Source organism: Erinaceus europaeus, chromosome 5, assembly GCF_950295315.1.
Source record: "Erinaceus europaeus chromosome 5, mEriEur2.1, whole genome shotgun sequence".
Classification (NCBI taxonomy): Eukaryota; Metazoa; Chordata; class Mammalia; order Eulipotyphla; family Erinaceidae; genus Erinaceus; species Erinaceus europaeus.
This window is the reverse complement of record NC_080166.1, coordinates 130,440,826-130,465,310: the sequence shown is the minus strand read 5'-3', so window position 1 is coordinate 130,465,310 and position 24,485 is coordinate 130,440,826. Positions and strand designations below refer to the sequence as shown.

General features: G+C 44.7%; 1 protein-coding gene across 1 annotated transcript in view; it reads left to right on the top strand.

Moving 5' to 3' along the window:
* The window catches only part of NALCN (sodium leak channel, non-selective), a 349,157-nt gene that overhangs the window by 12,600 nt on the left and 312,072 nt on the right, over positions 1–24,485 (top strand). The window contains exons 2-3 of the mRNA XM_060191812.1: positions 17,932–18,078; positions 20,884–21,066. Coding sequence (XP_060047795.1) covers positions 17,971–18,078; positions 20,884–21,066 — 291 coding nt within the window. The 5' untranslated portion in view covers positions 17,932–17,970. The remainder of the gene's footprint in view (positions 1–17,931; positions 18,079–20,883; positions 21,067–24,485) is intronic.

Sequence of the window (24,485 nt, the reverse complement as noted above, 5' to 3'; positions counted from 1 at the left end):
AAGTGAGCCCAAGGGACTGATGGCAGTGCCACTGAGGGACTAGCATTGCAATTCTGCAGCAGCCAGGCTCTAGCTAAGTGTCACTTGGGAGCGATTAGAGCTTAGAGGTTCCCATCCACTTCTCTGGGAAAGAAGGTCCTATTGACAAAGCCAAGGAAAAGTCCAGATGAAAGGCCTAGACAGCTGAGTGTCACTGGTGAAAAGATCAGAGAAAGTAGGGAAACTTAGAAACAGGCTGGGGGTGTGGATCAACCTGTCAATGCTCATGTCCAGTGGAGAGAATTGCAGAAGCCAGACCTTCCACCTTCTGCACCACGTAAAGAATTTTGCTTCATATTTCCAGAGGGGTAACTGATAGGAGATGATGACCAGAGGGCTCTGAACCCCAGCCCCATTAGGACCCGAAGCATCTGTCACCAGGGATTTTGTTTTTATACCATCACTGGAAGGGAGACAGAGCTGGAAAGCACCAGAGGAAGTCAGGCACTATTTCTCGTAACTGAGAGAGAAGAAGGAAGAATGGAGGACATTTGGAAGTAATAGCAGTTGTCGGTGTGATTAGAAAGGGGGTGAAGACAGAGCCATAGAAAACTGGGGGGGGGGGTAGATATAGACAGATGTAAACCCTTATCTGTGACCTTGAGAGAATTACTGCAGTTTGCAGTGTATGGAGTGGGGACAGAGAACTTTGGTGGTGGGAACACTATTAGATTATACCCCTATTACTTCCTAATCTTGTAAATCAGTATCAAAATCACTAATGAAAATTATTAAAGAAAAAAATCAGAAAGTGATGTGGGGGTAAATGAAGCAGTGCCGCAGGTCTCTCTCTCTCTCCCTCTCTCTATTTCCTCTCTCCCTTGGTTTCTCTCTGTTGATATTCAGTAGATAAACAAATAAAATATATCTTTTTAAACATTTTTTGAAATATTTATTTACTTTCCCTTTTGTTACCCTTGTTGTTTTTTATTGTTGTGGTGGTTATTGATGTCATCATTGTTAGATAGGACAGAGAGAAATGGAGAGAGGAGGGGAAGACAGAGGGGGAGAGAAAGACAGACACGTGTAGGTGTGGAGCCGGGGGCTCGAACTGGGATCCTTATGCTGGTCCTTGTGCTTTGCGCCATGTGTGCTTAACCCACTGCACTACCGCCTGACTCCCATAAAATATATCTTTAAAAAAAAAAGAAGAAGAAACAGAAAAAAATGACCTGACCTGGGGCAGAGCATTTGCAAAATTAGAATAATGGATATATCTGTTTTTCTGGGGCACAGTGAAAGATCATAAAACCTCAGGCAGTGTTAGCCATAATTGGACTAATATTATGAAAATAAATTTTCCTATATTTCTCCTGATAAACAATGTATAAATGAAATGCCTCTTTGTTGCAGGATATGTTTATATAAAAGGTTCTTGAAACTACACAGCAAGGATCCGGCTCATTGCTGCTTTTCTGCACATTTCCCCCAAATACCCATCCTCAAATTAAAAATGTCTCCCTGGATTCTAAACTTGCTTCCAAATCCTGAGGATCTGGGAATGCATGCTTTCAGACTTTTAAGCGGTACAGTGGGGGTCATTTTTAAAATGGTTTCTGAATGGTGCTGTGGACTTTGGATAGTGTCTGGGAACAGAGTTTTCTTCCACAAATGTTCTCATTTTCCCAGTAGGAAAGAAAGCAAGAGCAGAGAATGCTTTCACTTGGCTTTCTCCTCCAAAAATTGATAAAACACATAGAGTCTGAGCAGTTTCAACACTGCGTTAGTTCACTGTGGCATTGGTCTCCCTACAGAGACCAGATAGATTTCCCTCAATATGGCCAGAAAGAGGCCTCTTCCATTAAGAGCCATCTTGGTGCAGGGGATTCAGATCAAGTAAGTCCTTGTGGATCTGGGAAGGTCAGTTCCTGTGACATTAAAAAAAAAATCTAGATTATTTCTTTTTTCTTTTTTTTGAAATATTTATTCCCTTTTGTTTCCCTTGCTGTTTTATTGTTGTAGTTATTATTGTCATCGTTGTTGGATAGGACAGAGAGAAATCCAGAGAGGAGGGGGAGAGAAAGACAGACACCTGCAGACCTGCTTCACCTGCCTGTGAAGTGACCCCCCCTGCAGGTAGGGGAGCCAGGGGCTCGAACAGGGATCCTTACGCTGGTCCGTGCACTTAACCCGCTGCGATACTGCCCAACTCCCATGCTGTTGGGATATGTGTAAGCTTGACAGAGCTTAGGGAGAACTCCCCCCATCCTTGGATGGAGGTCTGCGAAGATACGCCCTTGTGAGTCTCACTTGCCAAGGTGAGCAAAGGGGAGAAACCATCTCTCAGACTTAGTTCTTCCCTTCCAGACTCCCAAGCCCACAGAAACCTCACTACCTCTCTCCATTAACTGCAGGCCACATGGCTGCCTACCTTAAGGTTCATTTACTCAAAGTTCACCTCACCTTCTGATCACAGAGGAGAACACACCTTATCACACTCCATCATACACCTCAGACCCCAGACAAGAGAAATTCCAAACTCTATGGCCTTTGATATCCATCTTCTCTCTGTCTCACCCTACTGGTTTAACCCCTATGCTTCTCTCAAATACCTTTGGATAATTAAGTTGCTTGCGTCATGGAGAATAACTGTCTTGTATCTCATCAATTCCTGTCATGCCAGCCCCCTACCATAGGGGCAAGCTGACCTTTAAGAAACCTATAATTTCTGACATGTTGGAAATATGTTCTTTGTCTGAATTCCTATTTAAGCCCATGTTTTTCTGCCATTAAATCAGAGTGCCTCCATTCTCCCCGGTGTCTCTTGTCTGTCTTCGCGTTGTCCCTTGAACAAGCGAGAGAGAGCCGGTCAGGTTTGCCTTCCAGCTGGACCCCACCTCACGAGAGTGCCGGCACCGTGCTTTTCCCTTTGTGCCTGCAACATACGGACCACAGATCTATGTTTAAGAGTGAACTACCTATCTCTCTCTCTCTCTTTTTTTTCCCCTCCAGGGTTATTGCTAGGGCTGGGTGCCTGCACTACGAATCCACTGCCCCTGGAGGCCACCCTTCCTATTTTCTTACTCTTGTTGTTGTGCTTGCTGCAGTTGTTATTGTTGTCATAGCTGTTGTTGCTGTTGGATAGGACAGAGAGAAATGGAAAGAGGAGGGGAAGACAGAGAGGGGGAGAGAAAGACAGACACCTGCAGACCTGCTTCACCGCTTGTGAAAGGACTTCCCTGTAGGTGGGGAGCCAGGGGCTCGAACCAGGATCCTTACACTGGTCCTTGAGCCACGTACTCTTAACCCTGTGGTGTACATGGACAAATTGCTTAGTGGCTTCCTGGTCTGATTGTTAAAGATTTTATGTTCTTTGAGAAAGAAAGAGAGGACAAGGGAGAGAAAAACACCAGAGCATCACTCCTCCGTCCATGGAGCTCCCTGGGTGCTGCTCAGGTGCTCCTGTGTAGTGCTAGGCCTTGAACTCAGGGCCCCATGCACAGTAAGGCATGAGCTTTGCCCACTGACCTATTCCCCAACCCCAAGAATGGAGGTGATTTTAAACTCCCAGCCGTGAAGTCCCAGAAGTTGAAGGAAGCTTTTGTCCTTGTCTAAGTCCTCTGTTCTTTTCTGCCTGAGAAACGCATCTTTTACTCTCATCCTTTCCTCATATGCAGCCTCCTCTTGGTTCCCTAGGCCGACTAACCTGGATAGTTATTTTATGGATTTACTTACCAGAGCTCTGCTCAGCTCTGGCTTATGGTGGTGCAGGGCCTTGAACCTCAAATAGGAGAGTCTCTTTGCATAACAAGTATGCTCTCTCCCCAATGTTTTGTTGTTATTTTATTTATTCTTAGTAACCTGAGTATATCCCCATATTGCTTGAGAATGTAGAGCCACATGCCTTTCCCATATATGTGCTATACATTTTAACCATTTATGTTAAAGTCTCTGTTCATCAGTCTGGAGAACTCCAGAAGGCTAGAAATAGACCTACCCTATGATCCTGCAATTCCTCTCCTGGGGATATATCCTAAGGAAACCAACACACCCATCCAAAAAGATCTATGTACACATTTGTTGTTGGCAGCACAATTTGTAATAGCCAAAACCTGGAAGCAACCCAGGTGGCCAACAACAGATGAGTGGCTGAGCAAGTTGTGGTCTAGATACACAATGGAATACTACTCAGCTATAAAAAATGGTGACTTCACCATTTTCAGCCCATCTTGGATGGAGCTTGAAAAAAATCATGTTAAGTGAAATAAGTCAGAAACAGAAGGCTGAATATGGGATGTTCTCACTCTCAGGCAGAAGTTGAAAAACAAGATCAGAAGAGAAAACACAAGTAGAACCTGAACTGGAATTGGCGTATTGCACCAAAGTAAAAGAATTTGGGTTGGGTGTGGGGGAGAATACAGGTCCAAGAAGGATGACAGAGGACCTAATAGGGATTGTATTACTATGTGGAAAACTGAGATATGTTGTGCATGTACAAACTATTGTATTTACTGTTGAATGTAAAACATTAATTCCCCAATAAAGAATTAAAAAGAAAAAGTCTCCATTCATCATGGCTCAGGAGGCCCCAGATGATATGGGCAAATCCTTCCCGACACCCTGGCTCTGTGTCTACTGCAAACCTTCAGCCAGTCTGGAAGTCCTCTCTGCAGATTGTACAACCTGCAGTCATTCTCTCAGAGAGTCTCAGGGAAAGTAGTTACTGCTGCTCAGGAGAGCACGACACAGTCAGACTTCTAGATAGAAAGAGTTTTCCCTGTGGAGTAAGCAGTTAGTGCTTGCTAGCTTCTACTGAAACCTTCGACTTTGCTAGTGGTTTCCTTGAATAAGAATAGAAAGCACAGGTTCAAGTCTCCAGTCTCTATCATCAATGCTGGGGGTGGGGTGGGGGGGAAGACATTTTACTAGTAATGAAGCTGTGCTGCAGGTCTCTCTCTCTCTCTCTCTCTCCTCTTTCTCTCTCTCCCTCTCTCCTTTACCTCTAAATCTCTGTCTCTATCCAATAAATAAATAACATACGAAACAAATAAACAAATTTTCAGGGGATGGGTGGTGGGTCGTGGTGCACCTGGTTGAACACACATGTTACAGTGCACAAGGACCCAGGTTCAAGTCCCCAGTCCCCACCTGCAGGGGGAAAGCTTTGAAAGTGGTGAAGCAGTGCTACAGGTGTCACTCTGTCTCTCTCCCTCTTTATCACTCCCTTCCCTCTTGATTTCTGGCCGCCTCTACCCAATATATATATATTCACCACTGTGGTCATGTCTCTGTAGATTTATAAGTTTTCAGTATCATCGAGAATTTCTTTTTAAAAAATATTTATTTATTTCCTTTTCTTGCCCTTATTGTTTTATTGTTGTAGTTATTATTGTTGTTATTGATGTAGTCATTGTTGGATAGGACAGAGAGAAATGGAAAGAGGAGGGGAAGACAGAGAAGGGGAGAGAAAGACAGACACCTGCAGACCTGCTACACCACTTGTGAAGCAACTGCCCTGCAGGTGGGGAGCCGGGGGCTCGAATCGGGATCCTTAAGCAAGTCGTTGCACTTTGCACCACCTACCACCCGACTCCCCTCATTGAGAATTTCTTTCAAGAAATCCCTTCTTTTCTCCTCAGTAAAACCCCTGCAAAAGAGCATAGACTCTTCATGGGAAAAAATACTTTATGATTTTTTTTATTTTGTTGGAGAGAGAGAGAGAGAAATCAAGAGGGAAAGGGGAAATAGAGAGGGAATTGGGTGGGGCAAAGAGAAAGGTCCCTGCAGCCCTGCTTCACCATTCGTGAAGCTTTCCCCTGGATGTAGGGACCTGGGGCTTGAATCTGGGTTGTTGTGCACAGTAATGTGTGTGTACAACCAGGTGCACTGCCTGGCCCCCTAAGGACACACACATGTACCCATGTGCTGTAAGTGGGATCTGTCTTGTTTCCACGTTCTCTCCATATTCAGCTAAGAGTTTATGAGGCTAAAACTAACTCTAGGAGATGAAGAAACCTTTAATCTTCAGGACATTAAAGCAGTTCTTTCTTTACTGCATGATGAAATATTATCAGCTGGAAGCCAGTAGTTCTTTCCTTAATATTTTTTTGAATAAAAGAAGAGTATACTTGGCATCACCTTTTAACATGCTTAAGTAAAGGATGATTTTAGTAACCTGCAAATGCCATTCAGATAGATCAGATGAGGAGATGGATGATTTTTTAAACTAGGGACAAAATCTACATGCTTTTTATAAATGTCTGACTGGAAGAGATAGAAAATGAATCAGAGAATAAGAACAGATTTGAATTTAAGAGAGGAGAAATGTCTTTACCTGTCTTCACAGGTCATCATCACTGCTGCCAAAAGAGTTTATCAGTACCTGGTTGTGCAATTAGTAATGTCTTTCTTTTCCTTTTATTTTTTTTTTTCTTGCTTGTCCTATGAACCCACTGCTCCCAGTGGCCATTTTTGCATTTATTTATTTATTTATTTATTCTCTGTTCTACTTGATAAGACAGAGACAAATAATTGAGAGGCTGAGGGTGAGGTAGGGAAAGAGAAAGATAAACACTTTCAGACTTTCTTCACTGCTCATGAATTGTCTCTCTTGCAAATGGAGAGTGGGACCTTGAAACCTGTTCTTTGCACACTGTGATGCGTGTTCTCAACTGGGTCTGCTACCCTCCCCCCACATCCAGTCCCTAGTTTGTGTAATTAGGATATGTTGAACACCACAGGGACTGTCTGTTTGGATCTGTTTCAGTTGCCATGACACCTAACCACTTTGTGGGGATATCTCTTTCTCTCACTCCCTATCTCCTCCTCCCCTCTCAGTTTCTGGTTATCTTTATCTAACAAATAAAGGTAATATTTTGAAAAAGTACAACTAATTAATGAGAGAGAGAGAATAGGAGGGACAGCAGACAGTAGAAGAGAAAGTTAAACACAGGAGCATAAGTTCCTGGAGAAAGTCAGGCTGGCAACTGTCTGAGGAGGAGTGTGGAAGGAAGCATGTGTCCACATCAGTGGGGTTCAGGGTCCATGAGAGGAGAGTGAATAAAGCAGAAGGTGAGGAGACAGCTCACAGCATTAGAGCCCAGGGCCTGTCCCTGGTCCCCACCTGCAAGGGGAAAGCTTCATGAGTGGTGAAGCAGGGCTGCAGGTCAGGCTCCCTCCCTCCCTCCCTGTCACCCTTTTCCCTATTTTCTGGGCTAGCTTCACGGGCGGGAGACAGAGATGACCAGTGGTACAGAGTTCAGTCTTTATTCATGTGGAACACAGCACAATCTAAGCTATCTCTAATCACAGTCCTGTCCTTATATATATACTCGCCAAGTAGGCTGGAAACAGGATGTGACATAGAGAGGATGGAGTGAAAAGAGATTGGTGAAAATCAGGGTATGACAAGGAGAGGGGGCGGAGCAAAAAGACATCGTGAACCAATGGGGATTAAACCAATGCCCTGCAGGCAGGGTGGTGCTTAGTTAACAGTGGTTATGTAAATAGAATACAGTGTTAAGCAGGGGGGATTAAACCAATGAAACAGAAGGGGTTTTAGAAGCAGAATTAGAAGCATACCAACATTTCCCCCATTCTTTTTAACTAATGGCCATATTATCAGGAGTGTGGGGTGAACAGAAACCTATATCATACAGGCATTTTCAAAAGAACTGGCACACGACATGGAGGAACAAAATAGGAGAGCAGCAAACCAGTGTGATGCCAAGGAGGCCTGAGGGTGGTGTATACTGCCTCAAAGGGCAAGGCCTAGCAGGCAAAAGGGCATTTCTTCTCTCTGGGGGCATCTATTGCCTCAAAGGGCATTTCCTGCCTCTGTGGGCATGACCTAGTAAGGAGGGGGAGTTTTCTGACTCTTGGAGCAGGGCCTGCAGGTCAGGGAGAATGGCCTATAAAGTCCCAAGGCTCTGGCTGCAAAGTCCATGCACTGCTGTGGTCAGTCTTTGAAAAACCCAGCAGCGTAAAGGGAAGCTGCTGTAAAGTTGTGTAAAGTGTCCAAGAGGTGTACCAATACGTTTGATAGAAGTGCCAGTCCAAAGCAGATGACCACGGATGAAATGCCAGGGGATGAAACGTTGCATGTCTGTCTTGATGGGGAAGGTCAGCCACCGGAATTCCTCTTTTCTGTAGAGAGTGAGCTTTGGAGTCTGTGAATCTATTTCTTCAGGTCATGCCAGGTCACATCATTGGTTTTGGGGGGGGGGCGCTGCTGTAGTCATGCCATCTTGTTGGCGATGTCAGAGAACAGGGGTCCAAATGGATTTCCGGGGATTTCATTTGAGCAGATGCTTTTTCATGTGAAGACTTGACAGCTGTAATTCACTTACTTATGAAGCAAAACTTGTAGCAGATTAGAAGTTTACCATAATTGATAACTCCATTATAATTGGAACTCCTTTCTAGTATGATTTTAAGGTTGTTTAAACAGTTTAAACTCAATAAAATGTGGAAAGGTAAACAGAAGAACCATGGTTAGAAGCATCAGGCATGAGAATCATTAACATAATTATTGCACTATCTGCCCCACCCATAACTCAGACAGTTTTCAGGATTAAACGTTTCAGATTTATGCCAAGACATAAAAAAAAAAAAAGGAGGAAAAAAAAATTTTTTTGGATTGTTTCTGGATGTCTCTAGAAATCATGGCTGCATCCAGCATTTTGTTTAAGTCAATGTCATACAAAAATTCAGTCATTCAAATCACTCTTTTATGAAACACAACTGAAAGCAGACAGCAAACTTAAGATATTCAGAGAGATCAATGAGGGGGAAATTGAGAGAAAAATCGTAGGCAGCTTTTGCTTCTTTCACCTTGAACCAGATTATCCAGATCTCACCATGTAGCATCATGAGTCCCCAGAGGGTGTCCTAGTCCAAAAAGCTCCTCGAAATTCCATTTAGGGTGCTTCTGACTGTTCCTGCAGGATTGCAGGCATCTATTTTTAAAAGCATCTTCCCATTGAAGAAAGAATCCAATCAGGAGGGTAGAACTAACCACGTGTCTCTGTTCTTGGAGACTGCCAGGGTACTGGAGAATGCTCTTCAAATTAGAGTAGTTCTTATCCATGGGAAACATGCGAGTGGAAGTCCAGAAAGTCCCAGGGGAAATCTCCATGTATATCCCAAGCTCTACAATCACAGTCATAAAGAACCAAAGTGTGGCCTGGAGCAAAATGTAGTCCTTCTCCTCAGGAAACATGGGAGAGTGAATCCAGAAAGTCCAAGGATAAATCTCCATGCATCTTCCAAGCTCTGCGATCACAGTCATAAGGAACCAAAGTTCCCAGTCAGGGAACCAAAGTGTGGCCCAGAGCAAAGTGTTCCAGAGACAGAGAAACTGTCTCATGATGAAACAGTAGAGACTTTGGGAAACCTCTTCATAAGTCTTTATTCATGTGGAACACAGCACCTGCTAAGCTATCTCTATTCACAATTCTGTCCTTATATAAAAACTCGCCAAGTAGGGTGGAAACAGGATGTGACATAGAGAGGGTGGAGCAAAAAGAGATTGGTGAAAATCAGGGTGTGACTAGGAGAGGGGGCGGAGCAAAAAGACATCATGAACCAATGGAGATTAAACCAATGCCCTGTAGGCAGGGTGGTGCTTAGTTAACAGTGGTTATGTAAATAGAATACAGTGTTAAGCAGGGGGGATTAAACCAATGAAACAGAAGGGGTTTTAGAAGCAGAATTAGAAGCAGACCAACACCTATTAATTTCACTCTGTGTCAATCCAAAATAAATAAATACCATAAAAGGAAAAATACTGAAGTATTGTTACATCATCAGATTATATGGGTTTCTGGTATACACCACTGAGAATCAAAGTGCTTATGTGCCTGCTCTGTCCTGACTCAAACCTCCCAGCCTTCCTGCCTCCCCCCACCACCTCCTCCCCATCCAGTTGACCTTTAATTGGTCTGAGAGTCTAAATGTTTACTATTGTCTATTTTCTCCCTGGGTCACCTATGGGGGAGGCCTATGGGGGAAGCCCTGTGATGTGCAAATCAGAGTCTCACAGGTAGGACCTGATTTCCAGAGTTCATTGCACACCCAGGGCGTCAGCTGGAGAACGAATATACACCTGGTTAAGCACACCTAGTACTAAGTGCAAGGATCCCAGTTGGAGCTCCTGCTCCCCACCTGCTCCTCACCTGAGGGGGGTGAGGAGGGGGGAACTCTCCACAAGCTGTGAAGCAGGCCTGCAGGTGTCTAGCGCTCTCTCTCTCTCTCTCTCTCTCTCTCTCTCTCTCTCTCTCTCATCTATCTCTGTCTCCCCATCCTCTTTCAATTTCTCTTTGTCCTTTCAAATAAAAAATAAGAATAAAGAAAGAAAAGATGGCTGGCAGAATAGCACCCAGAAATAGTGGATTTGTAGCACTGGCACAGAGCCCCAGCAATACCCCCTGGAGGGGGGCAAGAAAAAAATGATCGGATTTGAGTATCGAAAACCCAACAGCAATTCAAAGAGGGAATATGTTCATGTTCATTGTATCAAGAGAGAGTTTCAGTGTAAGTCCTGTGTTGCTATTGCAGAACACAACACTGGCCTTGAGGCTGCAAAAAAACTGAGCACTGAGCCAAAATGTACATTTTCTCCCTATGTTTCCCATTAGTGGTTTCTGAGCAGTATTTCTCAGCAGATGTGACTTTGTTCCGCCTCTGTCCTGCTACTGAATCATTCAGCCCCAATCCCTTTCAAGAGCTGCAAAAGACTCACTGGAAACCATGCTGATTCCAATTTGGTTCACCGCCTTTTGCAAACAGAATAAGAAATGGTGGTTGATAAACAGGTGGCCGTGATAAAGCTAAGACCCACGGCAGCAGCTGCCTCTCAAAGCAAGAAGTGCACTCAGGAGACCGCAGCATCCCTGCTGGCCTGCGTTAGGGAAATAACAGTGTTGCTGTGCTCAGGGATGTTGATTCTGCCGGAGCGTTTGCATGAGTAAGACAACAGTCTGTGGACAAAGGGAGGTTTTTATAATCAGCTGCCTCAAATGGGTCCGGAATTCTTTCCATGCTTATAATTTGAACTTGTTATACTGCTAGAGTACTCCACATACTTTCATGCTATTAAATCAGCTGAGATGTTGGTGATGCCCGACTGAGTTGCTGAGTTTTGTTTTTTAATGTAGCTATTTATATATTTATTTTAGATAGAGACAGAGAGAAACATAGTGGGAAGAGAGAGAGGGAGGAAGGGTGGATGGAGGGAAAAAGGGAAGGAATAGGAGAAATGAGTAGGGATAGAGGGAGGGAGACCTGTAGCTCTGCTTCACTACTTGTGAAGTTTCCCCTTGCACATGGGGATCTGGGGCTTGAACCCAGGTCTATGAGTGCACCACTGCCCAACCCCTGAGCTGTTGAGTTCTGATGGGTGTGTAGACTGATCAGGTTCACACAGATGGTTTTCTTGGGCCTTGTTTGACTTGGGCATCTTAGCAGTAAATGAGGCATGAAAGGTGAGCTTGACAAGGAATAGAAGTTTCCAGATCTAGCACCAAGGGGAATCCCAATTCCAGTCTCTCCCAGACTATTGGCAGTTTGTCCATCCTGAGAGTCCCCACCCACAAAAGTTCTCCATGACTATGGCTGATTGGACTCTGGCTGAATTCAATTCTGACTGAATTTTTGAAGTTCAGTTTCTGCTTCAACCTCACCCTCAAGTGCCAAACAAAAGTCCATCACCGGGAGTCAGGTGGTAGCACGTGATGCAAAGCACAAGGACGGCATTAGGATTCCAGTTCGAGCCGTTTTGAGCCCCCGGCTCCCCACCTGCAGGGGAGTCGCTTCACAGACAGTGCAGCAGGTCTGCAGGTGTCTTTCTCTCCCCCTCTCTATCTTCCCCTCCTCTCTCCAATTCTCTCTGTCCTATCCAACAATTATGACAACAATAATAACTACAACAATAAAACAACAAGGGCAACAAAAGGGAATAAGTAAATAAATAAATATTTGTATATAAAAAAAAGTCCATCACCAGGGCTCCTGACCCACTGGCTGGAGATTGGGTGCTCAGGGGCCAGGATGAATCTAGGAGAATGCTGGTGTTTCTGGCCCACTGGGGTGCAGGCTACCCTCTTCAGCTGCCATTGATTTGCTAGATTGTCTCATAGAAGTCGGAAGGACATGCTGAACCCATTCCTGACCCCAGATTTACTGATACTTGTTATTCGAAATCTTTTGTCTCTATGCTTGAAAAATGTTGGGGCCAGGCGGTGGTGTACCTGGTTAAGCACATGTTACAGTGTGCAAGGACCCAGTTTTTTGAGCCCCTTACTCCACATCTGCAGGGGGAACATTTTGTGAGTGCTGAAGCAGTATTTCGGTGTCTCTGTGTCTTTATCTTCTCTCCCACCCACTTCCCTCTCAATTTATGGCTACCTCTAGCCAATAAATAAATAAACAAACATAATTTAAATACATCAAAATAGATGTTTGCTTGTTGTTTGTATTCAAGGGTCATTCCTTTAACTAATAACACCACAAGGCCCGTTTTTCAGGCTGTGTCTTTTACTGCAAGAATCCTGCTCCAGGGCAAAGTCTGGGTATGGTAGACGTATAGCAATAATGCACATGTGCAGTTATTCATAACTCTGATGTTTGGCTGCTGCCCTGAGGAGACGTCTGGAGATTGTGCGTGGGGTAACTGGGAGAAACTCAATATCTTATGGCATCTAAAGAATGTACCTGGCATCATGACATTTGGACAATGGCAGTTTGAAGCATCTGTATCCTGATGTTTCCCCTCTTAGAAATAAATGTACTCTGATTTTTATCTATGTGGTGTATAACCACCTGTTATTTGTGCCTCTGCCCTGGCTTCTCATGTATGTTTCACTCAAAGAACATATTTATTTAATCATCTTTTATCCTTTTTGATGTGATGTATAATTTTACAAATAAATACTGCTGGATGCTTGAGATGGACAAAACTGACACTGCCCCAGCTCCAGATGTCTTCAGTGTGTTCCACCTCACCTGACTGAAGTTATTCTCCCTCCCTCTTAATTATTTTTATATTTATTTATTAGATAAAGACAGCCAGAAATTGAGAGGGAGGAGATAGAGAAGGAGGGAGACAGAGAGACACCTGCAGCCCTGCTTCACCACTGGTGAGGCTTTCCCCCTGCAGGTGGGGTCCAGGGGCTTGAACCTGGGTCCTTGCACATTGTAACATGTTTCGGGATGTCTCTCTCCTTCTCCGGCAGGGTGTCCTCCAGGGAAAAGGTAATGGGCTGGTTCTTTCTTGCTCACGACAGGGGTGACACGAAGTAAAAGACACCAGGGGACTCTTAGCGTGAATCTAGAATCTGAGTCCTTAGAGTCCCAGAATCCTAGAGTCCGTTTATTAGCAAAGTGGACATGAGTTAAATAGAAAAGCAATGAAGTTAATTATTGTTGAAATATGACAGAAATTGCAGGTTTCTTAACAGTCAGCATGCCCCTAATGTAGGGGGCTGGTATGACAGGAATTGATGAGATACAAGACAGTTATTCTCCATAACACAAGCAACTTAATTATCCAAAGGTATTTGAGAGAAGCATAGAGGTTAAACCAGTAGGGTGAGACAGAGAGAAGATGGATATCAAAGAGCCATATAGTTTGGAATTTCTCTTGTCTGGGGTCTGAGGTGTGTGATGAAGTGTGTGATAAGGTGTGTTCTTCTGTGATCAGAAGGTGACTTTGAATGAGTGAATCTGTGGCCATGTGGCCTGCAGTTAATGGAGGGAAGTACTGGGGTTTCTGTGGGCCTGAGAGTCAAGAAGGAAAGAACCAAGTCTGAGTTTCCCCTCTTATGCTCACCTCGGTTGAGAGAGACTTACCAAGAGGATATCTTCTCAGACCTCCATCCAAAGATGGGGGTGGTTCTCCCTAAGCTCTATCAGGCTTACACGTGTTCCCAAAAAACATGTGCACTCAACTAGGTGAGCTACCCCCCTCCCTATCTGCCCCCTCCAGAGTCCTTTACTTTGGTACAGTACACCAAAACCAGTCCAAATTCTACTTTGTGTTTTCCCTTCTGTTCTTATTTCTTTTTTAAAAAATTTTTTATTTATATCTGTTCTTATTTCTAAGATTCTGTCACTGAGTGAGATCATCTTATATCCATCTTTCTCTTTCTGACTGCTCTCACTTGATATGATTCCTTCAATTCCATCCAAGATGAGGTGAAGAAGATGAATTCATTCATTTTTTAATAGCTGTGAAATGTGTATGCATACCACAAGGCTGGAAGCAGACTACCCTATGAATACCACAGCTCAGGATGGAAGCCAGACATATAGCACTCTGTGTGGGAAAACTCTAGAAGCTTCCAACCCATCCCTCTCCAGGCTCTCACACTCACCACATCTCCATGCAGCCACCAACATGACAGCTCTCCAAATCCCTCCCTTCTGCTTTGGGGTCCTTTGAGTTTTGATGGAAGCTTCATTACAGAGGGCTGATGCACTCAATCATTGGCTGTTGACAATGGAATCAACTTTCTGAACCTCTCTTTGCCCTGCCCCTGACATCAGGAGTTGGAACCGAAAAGGTTCAAGTATCTAATTACATGGCAGTGACCCTCCATCCAATCCTGAAGTGGGGTCTGAAAGTTTCTTATTTACCACAAAGACAATGTCGATTAGTCCCTCTCATTACTTAGGAAACTCCAAGCATCTAAGAGCTTTGTGCCAGAAATTGGGTCAAAGGCCAAATACATATTTCTTATCAATTGCAGTATCCCCATAAGTACCAGCTAAAGGTATTCCTTTTAGGCGTATGGTTTGGGAGGGTCAAATACACTAATGTGGAGATTAGTAGCAAACAAAACAAGACAAAACATCATACCCAGAAGCAAAAGTCTGATTTGTCTCAAATGGGGTGTTGGCATTAAGAACTACCTGAGACCCGTATGTGATAGTGCCATGTTGTTATTGGACTTCAGAAATATCCAGGCTGGGTGGGGCCTAGAAAGATAGCTCAACTAGGGGGGTGCCTGCTTCTAACATGCCTGTGGCCTCAGTTGGAGCCCTCAGTATGCAACATGGGAAAACAGTAGTACTGAGGGAAACTTGCTTCTGTGGTGTCTCTCTCTCTCTCTCAGGTGGAAACAGAGAGATGGAAAGGCAGTGAAAAAGAGAGGGAAGGAGACAGAGAGAGAGATAGAGATAGAGAGAGAGAGAGAGAGGAAACAGTACCAAACCTCCCTCCGTTGTGTTGGCGGCCAGACTTAACCCTGGGTTGTGCACATGGTAAAGCAGCACACCTAAGAAGTGAACTATTTCCCCTGCTCCCCGTTCTATCTGAGATGGCCCAAAGCAAGCAATTCCTCCACATAAGGAGAGAGATACAGAGACAGGGAGATACAGAGACAGAGATAGAGAGAACAAAAGAAGGAAAAATTAGCCCAACCCTAAGAATACCAGCTAACCATCCCAGGAGCTCTTCCGGCCACTGGTTTACCACTTGTTCTGACACAACCTCTGGACCCTATAGAGATGCTTTTTTTCCCCCACTCTTTTGCTTTTTGTGTCATCTTGAAGTATTTCTAGAAGATCCTTTGTGGGGGTTTTAGCCACTGTGGTGACTGTCAGTCACAAACCACCCAAATTGAGGTCACCAGATGTTTCCCTCCTCAGCGAATCAGAGACCATGCCTGATGTGACTATTTTGCATACATTTGCATTATCAGTGTCAAAAGTCCCTAACTCCATTTATGGAAAATCAAATTCATTCCCTGCAGACGATTGTGAAGTCCATATCCTAATCTACTATCCAGGTTGATGAGGCCTGGAAATTGCTAGCTCGTCTCAGAACTAATTAGTTTGATGTCTTCTGGGAAGAGGTGGACCAGGCCATGAGAACCCCACTCCGACCAGCCTGTTTGGAGGCCAGAACTCCAGTGCACTAGGAGGACGGCCACCTTGACAGGCATAAGACTCAGGTTTGAGTCCCAAAGGCCTTATAACTTCTGAGCATCTCCAGAGGACAGCACACATCTGAGGCTTTGAAGTCAGACAGAGCTTCTTTTATTATGATTATTATTATTAATTATTGCTGTTGTTTTAAATTTTATTGTGGAGTTAGTGATTTACAATATAGTCTTTAACACATTCACGCAACCTCTCATCTACCCTTGACTGGTGTCTAGGAAACACACCGGGACCCCAATGTCCCTTCATCCTGTTCCTTTCCCTCCTTCCCCAGAGTCCTTTGCTTTGGTGCAATACACCACACCCCATCCAAGCTTCACCTTATGTTTTTCCTTATTATATTTTATTCTCAAGTTCTACCTGTAAGTGAGATCATTTAGCACTGGTCTGTCTCTTTCTGGCTTGTCTCGTTCAACATGACGCCTTGGAGCTCTCCTGTCCACAGGCACTAGCAGCTTGGATTGCCACAGAGATCACCCCGAACTCTGATGTCTGGCTGCTGCCCTGAGGGTCTGGAGGTTGTGCCTGGGATAACTGGAATCAGCTCAGTATCTTGTGGCATCAAAAGGATGCAGCTGACTTCATGACACTTGAATCATGACAGTTTCTTCTTTTTTTTAATATTTATTTATTTCCTTTTGTTGCCCTTGTTGTTTTATTGTTGTAGTTATTATTGATGTCGTTGTTGGATAGGACAGAGAGAAATGGAGAGAGCAGGGGGAAAACAGAGAGGGCAAGAGAAAGACACCTGCAGACCTGTTTCACCGCCTGTGAAGTGACTCCCCTGTAGGTGGGGAGCTGGGGGCTCAAACTGGGATCCCTCCATGGTCCTAGCACTTTACGCCACTGTGCTTAACTCACTGCACTTAACCCACTGCACTGCCGCCGGACTCCCAGGATCATGACAGTTTCAAGCACGTTTTCCCTGATGTCTTCTCCCTTAAACTGCCTGTTGTTTTGTCTGAAAGATGTTACATGATGCATAAGTATTGATTTACCAATCAGTACTCCCTGAATTTGGGGGAGGGGACACACACTTGACACTGTCTTAGCTGGGGGTGTTGTGTGTGTGTGTGTGTGTGTGTGTGTGTGTGTGTGTGTGTGTGTGTGTTCCCATGTGACCTCTTCTGATCAGCTGTATGGTGACAGACTGTGGACTTTCTCTCCACCCTGGGATGTGTCTAATCTTAGAGTCCTGGCAACTGGCTAAGGTTCTCCACCTGTGTATTTTCTCTCTTATTAACTTTATTTATTGGATAGAGACAGCCAGAAATCGAGAGGGAAGGGGGAGATAGATAGGGAGAGAAGCAGGTAGACACTTGCAACCCTGCTTCACCATTTGCAAAGCTTTCCTCCTGCAGGTGAGGACCAGAGGGGATCGAACCTGGCTCCTTGTGCATTGTAACGTGTGCTCAACCAGGTGCACCACTACCTGGTCCCCCTGTGTATTCTCTACACAGGACCCATATACACTTATATTTAGTACAGGAGCCTGTGTAACTTCCGTGACCCTGTCAGAGGGAACACACATTTCATGGTCACAGTCAGGAGGGAACCTTCTAGGCTGCTCTCATTTCAGGACCAGCCTTTTTTTTTGAGTAGCAGGGCAGGATGACCCAGCCTCCTTACAGGGACTGGAGCAATCCCTGCCCTTGCTACTGCACAGTGAGGGCAATGTCCTGGAGAGGCCCACGAGAACGCTTATGATGATGTTCTTCATAGCCGTGACCAGTGACCAGGCCAGTGAATTCGACACTGGCATTCAAGCCACTTCTGAAATTCTGGAGACGACGGTCAATCCAAGGACTAAGGAGAAGAAAAGCCAGGCTTTTATTGATACTGGCTTTTTTTCTCTTCCTTTGCAAATGTCTTTGCCTATCGGAGGCCAAGAATGCACTCCTATGTGTGACCTGCCAGGGAGATGCATTCATGGAGACTCTGTGTGTATGTGTGTGTGGGGGGGCGTGCAGATGGCTCAGGTGACTAACGCCCCTCTCCCTCTGCCCCCAGCCTGTGGTGTCACCTTGGAGCTCCAGAGCTAACTTCAGCATGCTCAAAAGAAAGCAGAGTTCTAGGGTGGAGGCCCAGCCCGTGACAGACTTTGGGCCTGATGAGTCTCTCTCGGACAACGCTGACATTCTCTGGATTAACAAGCCAGTAAGTTTGTTTGTTTGTTTGTTTATTTTGCCTCCAAGGTTATTGCTGGGGCTCAGTGCCTACACTACGAATCCACTGCTCCTGGAGGCCATTTTTTCTCATTTTGTTGCCCTTGTTGTGGTTATTGTTGCCATTGCTGTTATTGTTGTTGGATAGGACAGAGAGAAATAGAAAGAGGAGGGGAAGACAGAGAGGAGGAGAGAAAGACAGACACCTGCAGACCTGCTTCACCGACCATGAAGCGACCTCCCTGCAGGTGGGGAGCCGGGAGGCTTGAACTGGAATCCTTAAGCCGGTCCTTGACCTTCGCACCACATGTGCACTTAACCCGCTGCACTACCGCCCGGCCCCCAAGCCAGTGAGTTCTGACCTCACCCCTACTCTGCCCTGGAAGGCAGCTGATACACAGGGCGCTAGACTCCTGTCATTCTAAGCATCCTGTACAGGGCTGGGAGATAGGTCACCAGGTAGAGCGCACGTTGTGCTGTGCCACCACGGGCAGCTTCGGGAGTGGTGGCCTGGTGCTGTGGTGCCCTCCTTCTCCCTCTGTCCCTCTCTGTCTGGTATTGACAGGCCAAAGAAATGAACGTTGAGGCTGCGTGGTGGCATGCCTAGTAGAATGGAGACATTCCCATTCTCAAGGACCTGGGTTCGATTGGCTAGGGGGGTTCAAGAGTGGTGAATCAGTGCTGTAGGGGTCTCTCTCTCTCTCTTTATTCTTTACATGGTTATCTCTGGGTCTCAGTGCCTGAAAGATGATCCACCACTCATGCTGGCCATTCTTTTTTTTTTTCTCCTTTTTTTCTTTTCTTCTTTCTTTCTTTCTTTTTTTTTTTTTTTGAAAGGGGAGAAGGAGATAGACATCTCTGCAGTAGTTGCTTCACCGCTAGGTAAGGTGTTAGATACCAAGAAAATCACAGTAGCTTTAATATGATTCTTGATTCAAAGGGTCCGTAGAGTGGGCTGTGGAGATGCACAGTGTTTATGCAAAGAGACGTGCGTGCCAGCTGCAGGAAGGCTCCTGACTGTGGTCACCAGAACTGTCATAAGCCAGAGCTGAGCAATGCTCTGTTGAAAAGGAAGAAAAGAAAAAAACAGACTTATAGTATATTGCAAAGGTTTGAAAGTAAGAGCATGGCCACTATATATACAAATACACTAAAAGCACATATTTTTATTTCTTTATTGGTTTATAGTTGACAGTAAAATAATACAGTATTTGGTATATGTGTAACATTTCTCAGTTTTTCATATAACAATTCAACCTCCTCTAGGTCCTCATCTGCCTTCATGTTCCAGGACCTGAACCCTCTCCCCCAACCCCAGAGTCTTTGACTTTGGTGCAATATACCAAACCCAGTCCAAGTTCTGCTTTGTATTTTCATATTTTTCAGCTTCTTTGTATTATTATTAGTGATTTAATAATGACAGACATGATTGTGGGATAAGAGGGGTACAATTCCCACCACCAGAGTGCCATATCCCAGCCCCTCCATTGGAAGCTTCCCTATTCTTTATCCCTCTGGGAGTGTAAACCCAGGGTCATTATGGGATGCAGAAGGTGGGAGCTCTGGCTTCTGTAATTGCTTCCCCTCTGAACATGGGCCTTGACAGGTGGATCCATAACCCCAGCCTGTTTCTGCCTTTCCCTAGTGGGGCGGGGCTCTAGGGAGGTGGGGTTCCAGGACACATTGGTGAGGTTTGAATCAGGATCTTCTATATAGTGAATCTAACAGTGGTGTTTATAGCTTACCGTGTAGGTATAAATAAAGATACTGGTCTAAACCGTGGCTCTTATTAATGTTGGACCATGTAAGTCCCACAGCCATTAGTATGCTTCTAATTTTGTTTTTATTTTATTAAGCATAAGAAAAGGAAAGCTGAGGGAGAAGGGGGAGAGAAAAGGGGAGAGAGAAAAAGAGACATGCACAGCAGTGCAGCATTGTCTGACCAAGGTGAAGCTTCATTCCCTGTAGGTGGGGCCTGGGGCCTTGCGCATTTTAACAAATCCACTCTACCCAGTGAGCTACCACCCAGCCCCTGCCTTTCTTATTTGTCGTACTCAGTATTAGGTGAAAATTAGCCAGGGGGCCAGCTGCTGGCTCACCTGGTTGAGTGCACATGGTATAATGCGCAAGGACCCAGGTTCAAGTCCCCAGTCCCCACCTGCAAGGGGAAAGCTTTGCAAGTGATGAAGCAGGGTTTCAGATGTCTCTCTTTCTCTCTCCCTAGTTTCCCCTCCTGTCTCGATTTCTGGCTGCCTCTATCCAATAAATAAAGATAATTTAAAAAAAAATTATATAAGGAGCCGGGTGGTGGCAGTGCATTAAGCGCATGTGGTGCAACGCGCAAGGACCGGCATCAGGATCCTGGTTTCAAGCCCCCGGCTCCCCACATGCAGGGGAGTCGCTTCACAGGTGGTGAAGCAGGTCTGCAGGTGTCTGTCTTTCTCTCCCCCTCTCTGTCTTCCCCTCCTCTCTCCATTTCTCTCTGTCTTAGCCAACAACGACATCAACAACAACAATGATAAATAACAAGGACAACAAAAAAAAAAGGAAAAAGTTGTTTAAAAAAATCATATATATATATATATGTTAGCCAGCTCTGGGCATGAAACTATAAATAGGCACAAATGTTTGACACCCTCTCTGTACTGAACAGACATGAGTCCTCTCTCTTCCCTTGGTGTCCCAGTGAAGCGGTCTGTGCTCGGAGCTCCGTCCTCAGGACAGCCTGGCTCAGAAGGCAGACCCAGGTGAGCACCCCGCACCCCGGTAACCACCTTCATTCCCCTGCTTCTTGCAGTGGGTGCACTCCCTGCTCCGCATCTGCGCCATCATCAGCGTCATTTCCGTCTGCATGAACACGCCCATGACCTTCGAGCACTACCCTCCGCTCCAGTACGTGACCTTCACGCTGGACACCTTGCTGATGTTCCTCTACACGGCGGAGATGATCGCCAAAATGCACATCCGGGGGATTGTCAAGGTGAGTGTGGCCTTGGGATGTCGGCATAAAGCTGACCGTCACGCGGGACTGGGCAGCTGATTCCACGGGCTGGTGCTTTCAGATAGACGTCCGCAGTCCTCAGTGTCTCGTTTCATCATAGGCATGGAAGTTCTTTTTAAAATAGGACGGAGCCTGGGGGCCAGATGGTGGTGGCGCATCTTTCCTCCTGCAGGTGGGAACCGGGGCCTCCCACTGGGGTCCTTGTGCATTATAAGGTGCACAGATCAAGTGCACCACCACGTGGCCCCCTGGCTGAGTTCCACATAACTCTGGGTAAGAAAGGCAGGGGCTGGGGGGGGGGTGCACCTGTTAGAGTTCTCTAGAGATAATATGTTTCCATACTCAAGGACCCAGGTTCAAGCCCCTGGTCCCCACCTGCAGTGGGGGGAAGCTTTAAGAATAGTGAAACAGTGCTGCAGGTGTCTCTCTGTCTCTCTCCCTCTCTGTCTCTCATGCCCCTCTCAATTTCCATCTTTCCCGTCAAATAGAAGAAAAATAAAATGAAATAAAGCGAAAAAAATTTTAATGTGTCAGTTCTGATTATATTTTGGACGCCCCCATGCCACTCTAGTCTGAATTACTAAGTTGTTATAAACAACTCTATATAATTAGAAACAACGTAAAAAAATTACTGGGAGGATTAATGGTTTCCATGTAATACAATTATTGGTACATGTGTAAAATTTTTTTCAGTTTTCTGCAAAACACTCTCACCCCTAGCCTAAGTCCTCCTCCACCATAAGGCACCAGGATCTGAAAGTCCCCTCTATATTCAGAGTCCTTTACTTTGGTGCAGTACAAGAAACCTAGTACAATTAAACATTTTTATTGAGGGGGCCCAGTGGTGGCGCGCCCAGGAAGCTCACATAGTACTAAGCTCAAGGACCTGCACCAGGATCAGGGTTTGAGCCCTGTTGCCCGTCTGCAGGGAGGACATTTCACAAGTGATGACGCAGGTCTGTAGGTGTCTGCCTTTCTCTCCCCTTCCCCTCTCAATTGTTCTCAGTCCTGTCCAATAAAATGGGGGGGAAAATGGCCGCCAGGAGGAGTGGATTCCTACTGCTGACACTGAGCTCCACCAATAACCCTGGAGGCAAAAATAAAGCTTTTATTGAGAAAATTGCTGCTTAAAGTTGAGCGTGAGAATGTATGTGGATATGTGTGCGGGAGGGGGAATGAAATGAGAACCCTCACATATATGAAGGACATGGCTTACTTCTGAGTGATGTAACTAAGCAATTTTTTTTTTATGAAATATTTCCATGCTGTCTCCACCTTAATTCTTTTCCCAACAACATTATACTTCCTACCGCTCAATTCTCTAGCCTTTTTGCCCAGGACAACTCACAGTTATGCATCATTTGTTCATTTATAGGACTTAAACATTCTGTTTTCACATCAATACAAGAGCATGATGACTGTGTATTTGTACACTTTGTCGTTTTTTTTAAAATTGATTTAATAGTGACTGAAAAGATTGTAGGATAACAGGGGGACCATACCATACAATGCCCACCACCAGAGTTCTGTATCCCATCCCCTCCCCTGATAGCTTCCCTACCCTTTATCCCTCTGGGAGCATGGACTCAGCATCATTATGGGGTGCAGAAGGTGGGAGTTCTGGCTTCTGTATTTACTTTTCCACTGGACATGGGCATTGGCAGGTCGATCCATACTCCAAGCCTGTATGTATCTTTCCCTAGTGGGGCAGAGCTCTGAGGAGGCAGGGTTCCAGGACACATTGGTGAGATGTGAGATGTCTGCCCAGGGAAGTCATGTTGGCATCATGGTAGCATCTATGAGTTGGTGGCTATAAAAGCCTTAAGGTATAAAGCAGAACAAACTGTTTAATAATCATAACCTAAAGGTAAGAATCTAGCAGATGAGATTTTGGGGTCTCCATTTTGGAAAAAGTTAATATGTCTATTTTAGGTATATTCCAAGGGGCCCATAACTTTACAAGTTTTTGCTTGAACGTGACAGCTAACATGCAGGTGGGCTAAAGGCATTGAGTTTGTTCTGTTCTCAGCACCAGGTTAAACATGTCTTAATGTGTATTGCTTGGAAGGGAAGTGTATATTCTAGTTGTTCAAATGCCACATGTTAATAAGCACTATTGCCAACTGAAATATTTGTTGGATTTAGTGAGTAAACGAGTGACAGCAGTATGTAAAATGTCTTCTTTGTGAAAGTGTGCTTGAGTTGATGGGTGAGATGGAGGGAATGTTGATCTTTCATCTCTGGAATAGTGTATTCATACACAAAGTTACTTTAATACACAGTATTTATTGAACTAAGCCAGTATTTGTTGTCAATCCAGCCTACACAACTCTTAAAATTATACCTATTCTGGTTTGGTCATGTTATGATACACCTAGAAGTCATACCTGGTACATAAGCTCATGGGATTGAATAAAATGACTCCTTTATAAAATCATCCAGAGGCTTGACTCTTAAAAATGAAAGCACTAAAACTAGGGCTTTCCAATATGTTCCAGCAATTTTATATACTCCATGTTAGTGGTTTGCCAAATAGATTAAACTAGGTATCGGTGTGAACTTACGATACCAACATTTTAAGATCTTTCACATATAGTATAATATAAATATGAGAATTTTTATTCTTTAAAAATATTTTGTCTAGAGGAGAAGCAATTACAAAATCCCAGAACTCACACCTTCTGCAATCCATAAAAAACTTTGTTCCATACTCCCAGAAGGAGAGGAATGTCAGGTGAAGATGACTGGAAGACTCTGAACTCCAATTCCATCAGGACCTGGAGAGAGAAAAGGAAAATAAGGACATTCAGAAGTAGTAATAGATGTAGGTAGGTGTGATTCAGAAAGGAAGAGAAGGCAGGAACATAGAAATATTGGGCAATTATATATATATTCATAGAAATAATAGTCAACCCACATCTGTGGCCTTGTGAGAACTATTACAGTTTCCAGTGGAGAGAATGGGGACAGAGGACTCTGGTGGTGAGAACAGTGTGGGATTATACCCCTGTTAGTTTATAATTTTGTAAATCAATATTAAATCACTAATGAAAATATTTAGTGGACTGAGGAGACAGCATAATGGTTATGAAAAGATTTTATGCCTGATGCTATGAGGTCCCATGTTCAATCCACAGCTCCCCCACAAACCAGAGCTGAACAGGGCTCTGGGGTCTCTCTTTCTCTCTCTCTCTCTCTCTCTCTCTCTCTCTTTCTCTCTATCTTTCTCTCTCCCTGTCTCTCTCATTAACATAAACTAAATAGAATATGAAAAAAATTTAGTGGCACCAGAACCTCACCTATTCATAATTTCACTGCTGCTAGGCTGAGCATTTTCCCCCACTGTTTATATCCAAGATATATATATGGAGAGAGAGAGAGAGAGAGAGAGAGAGAAA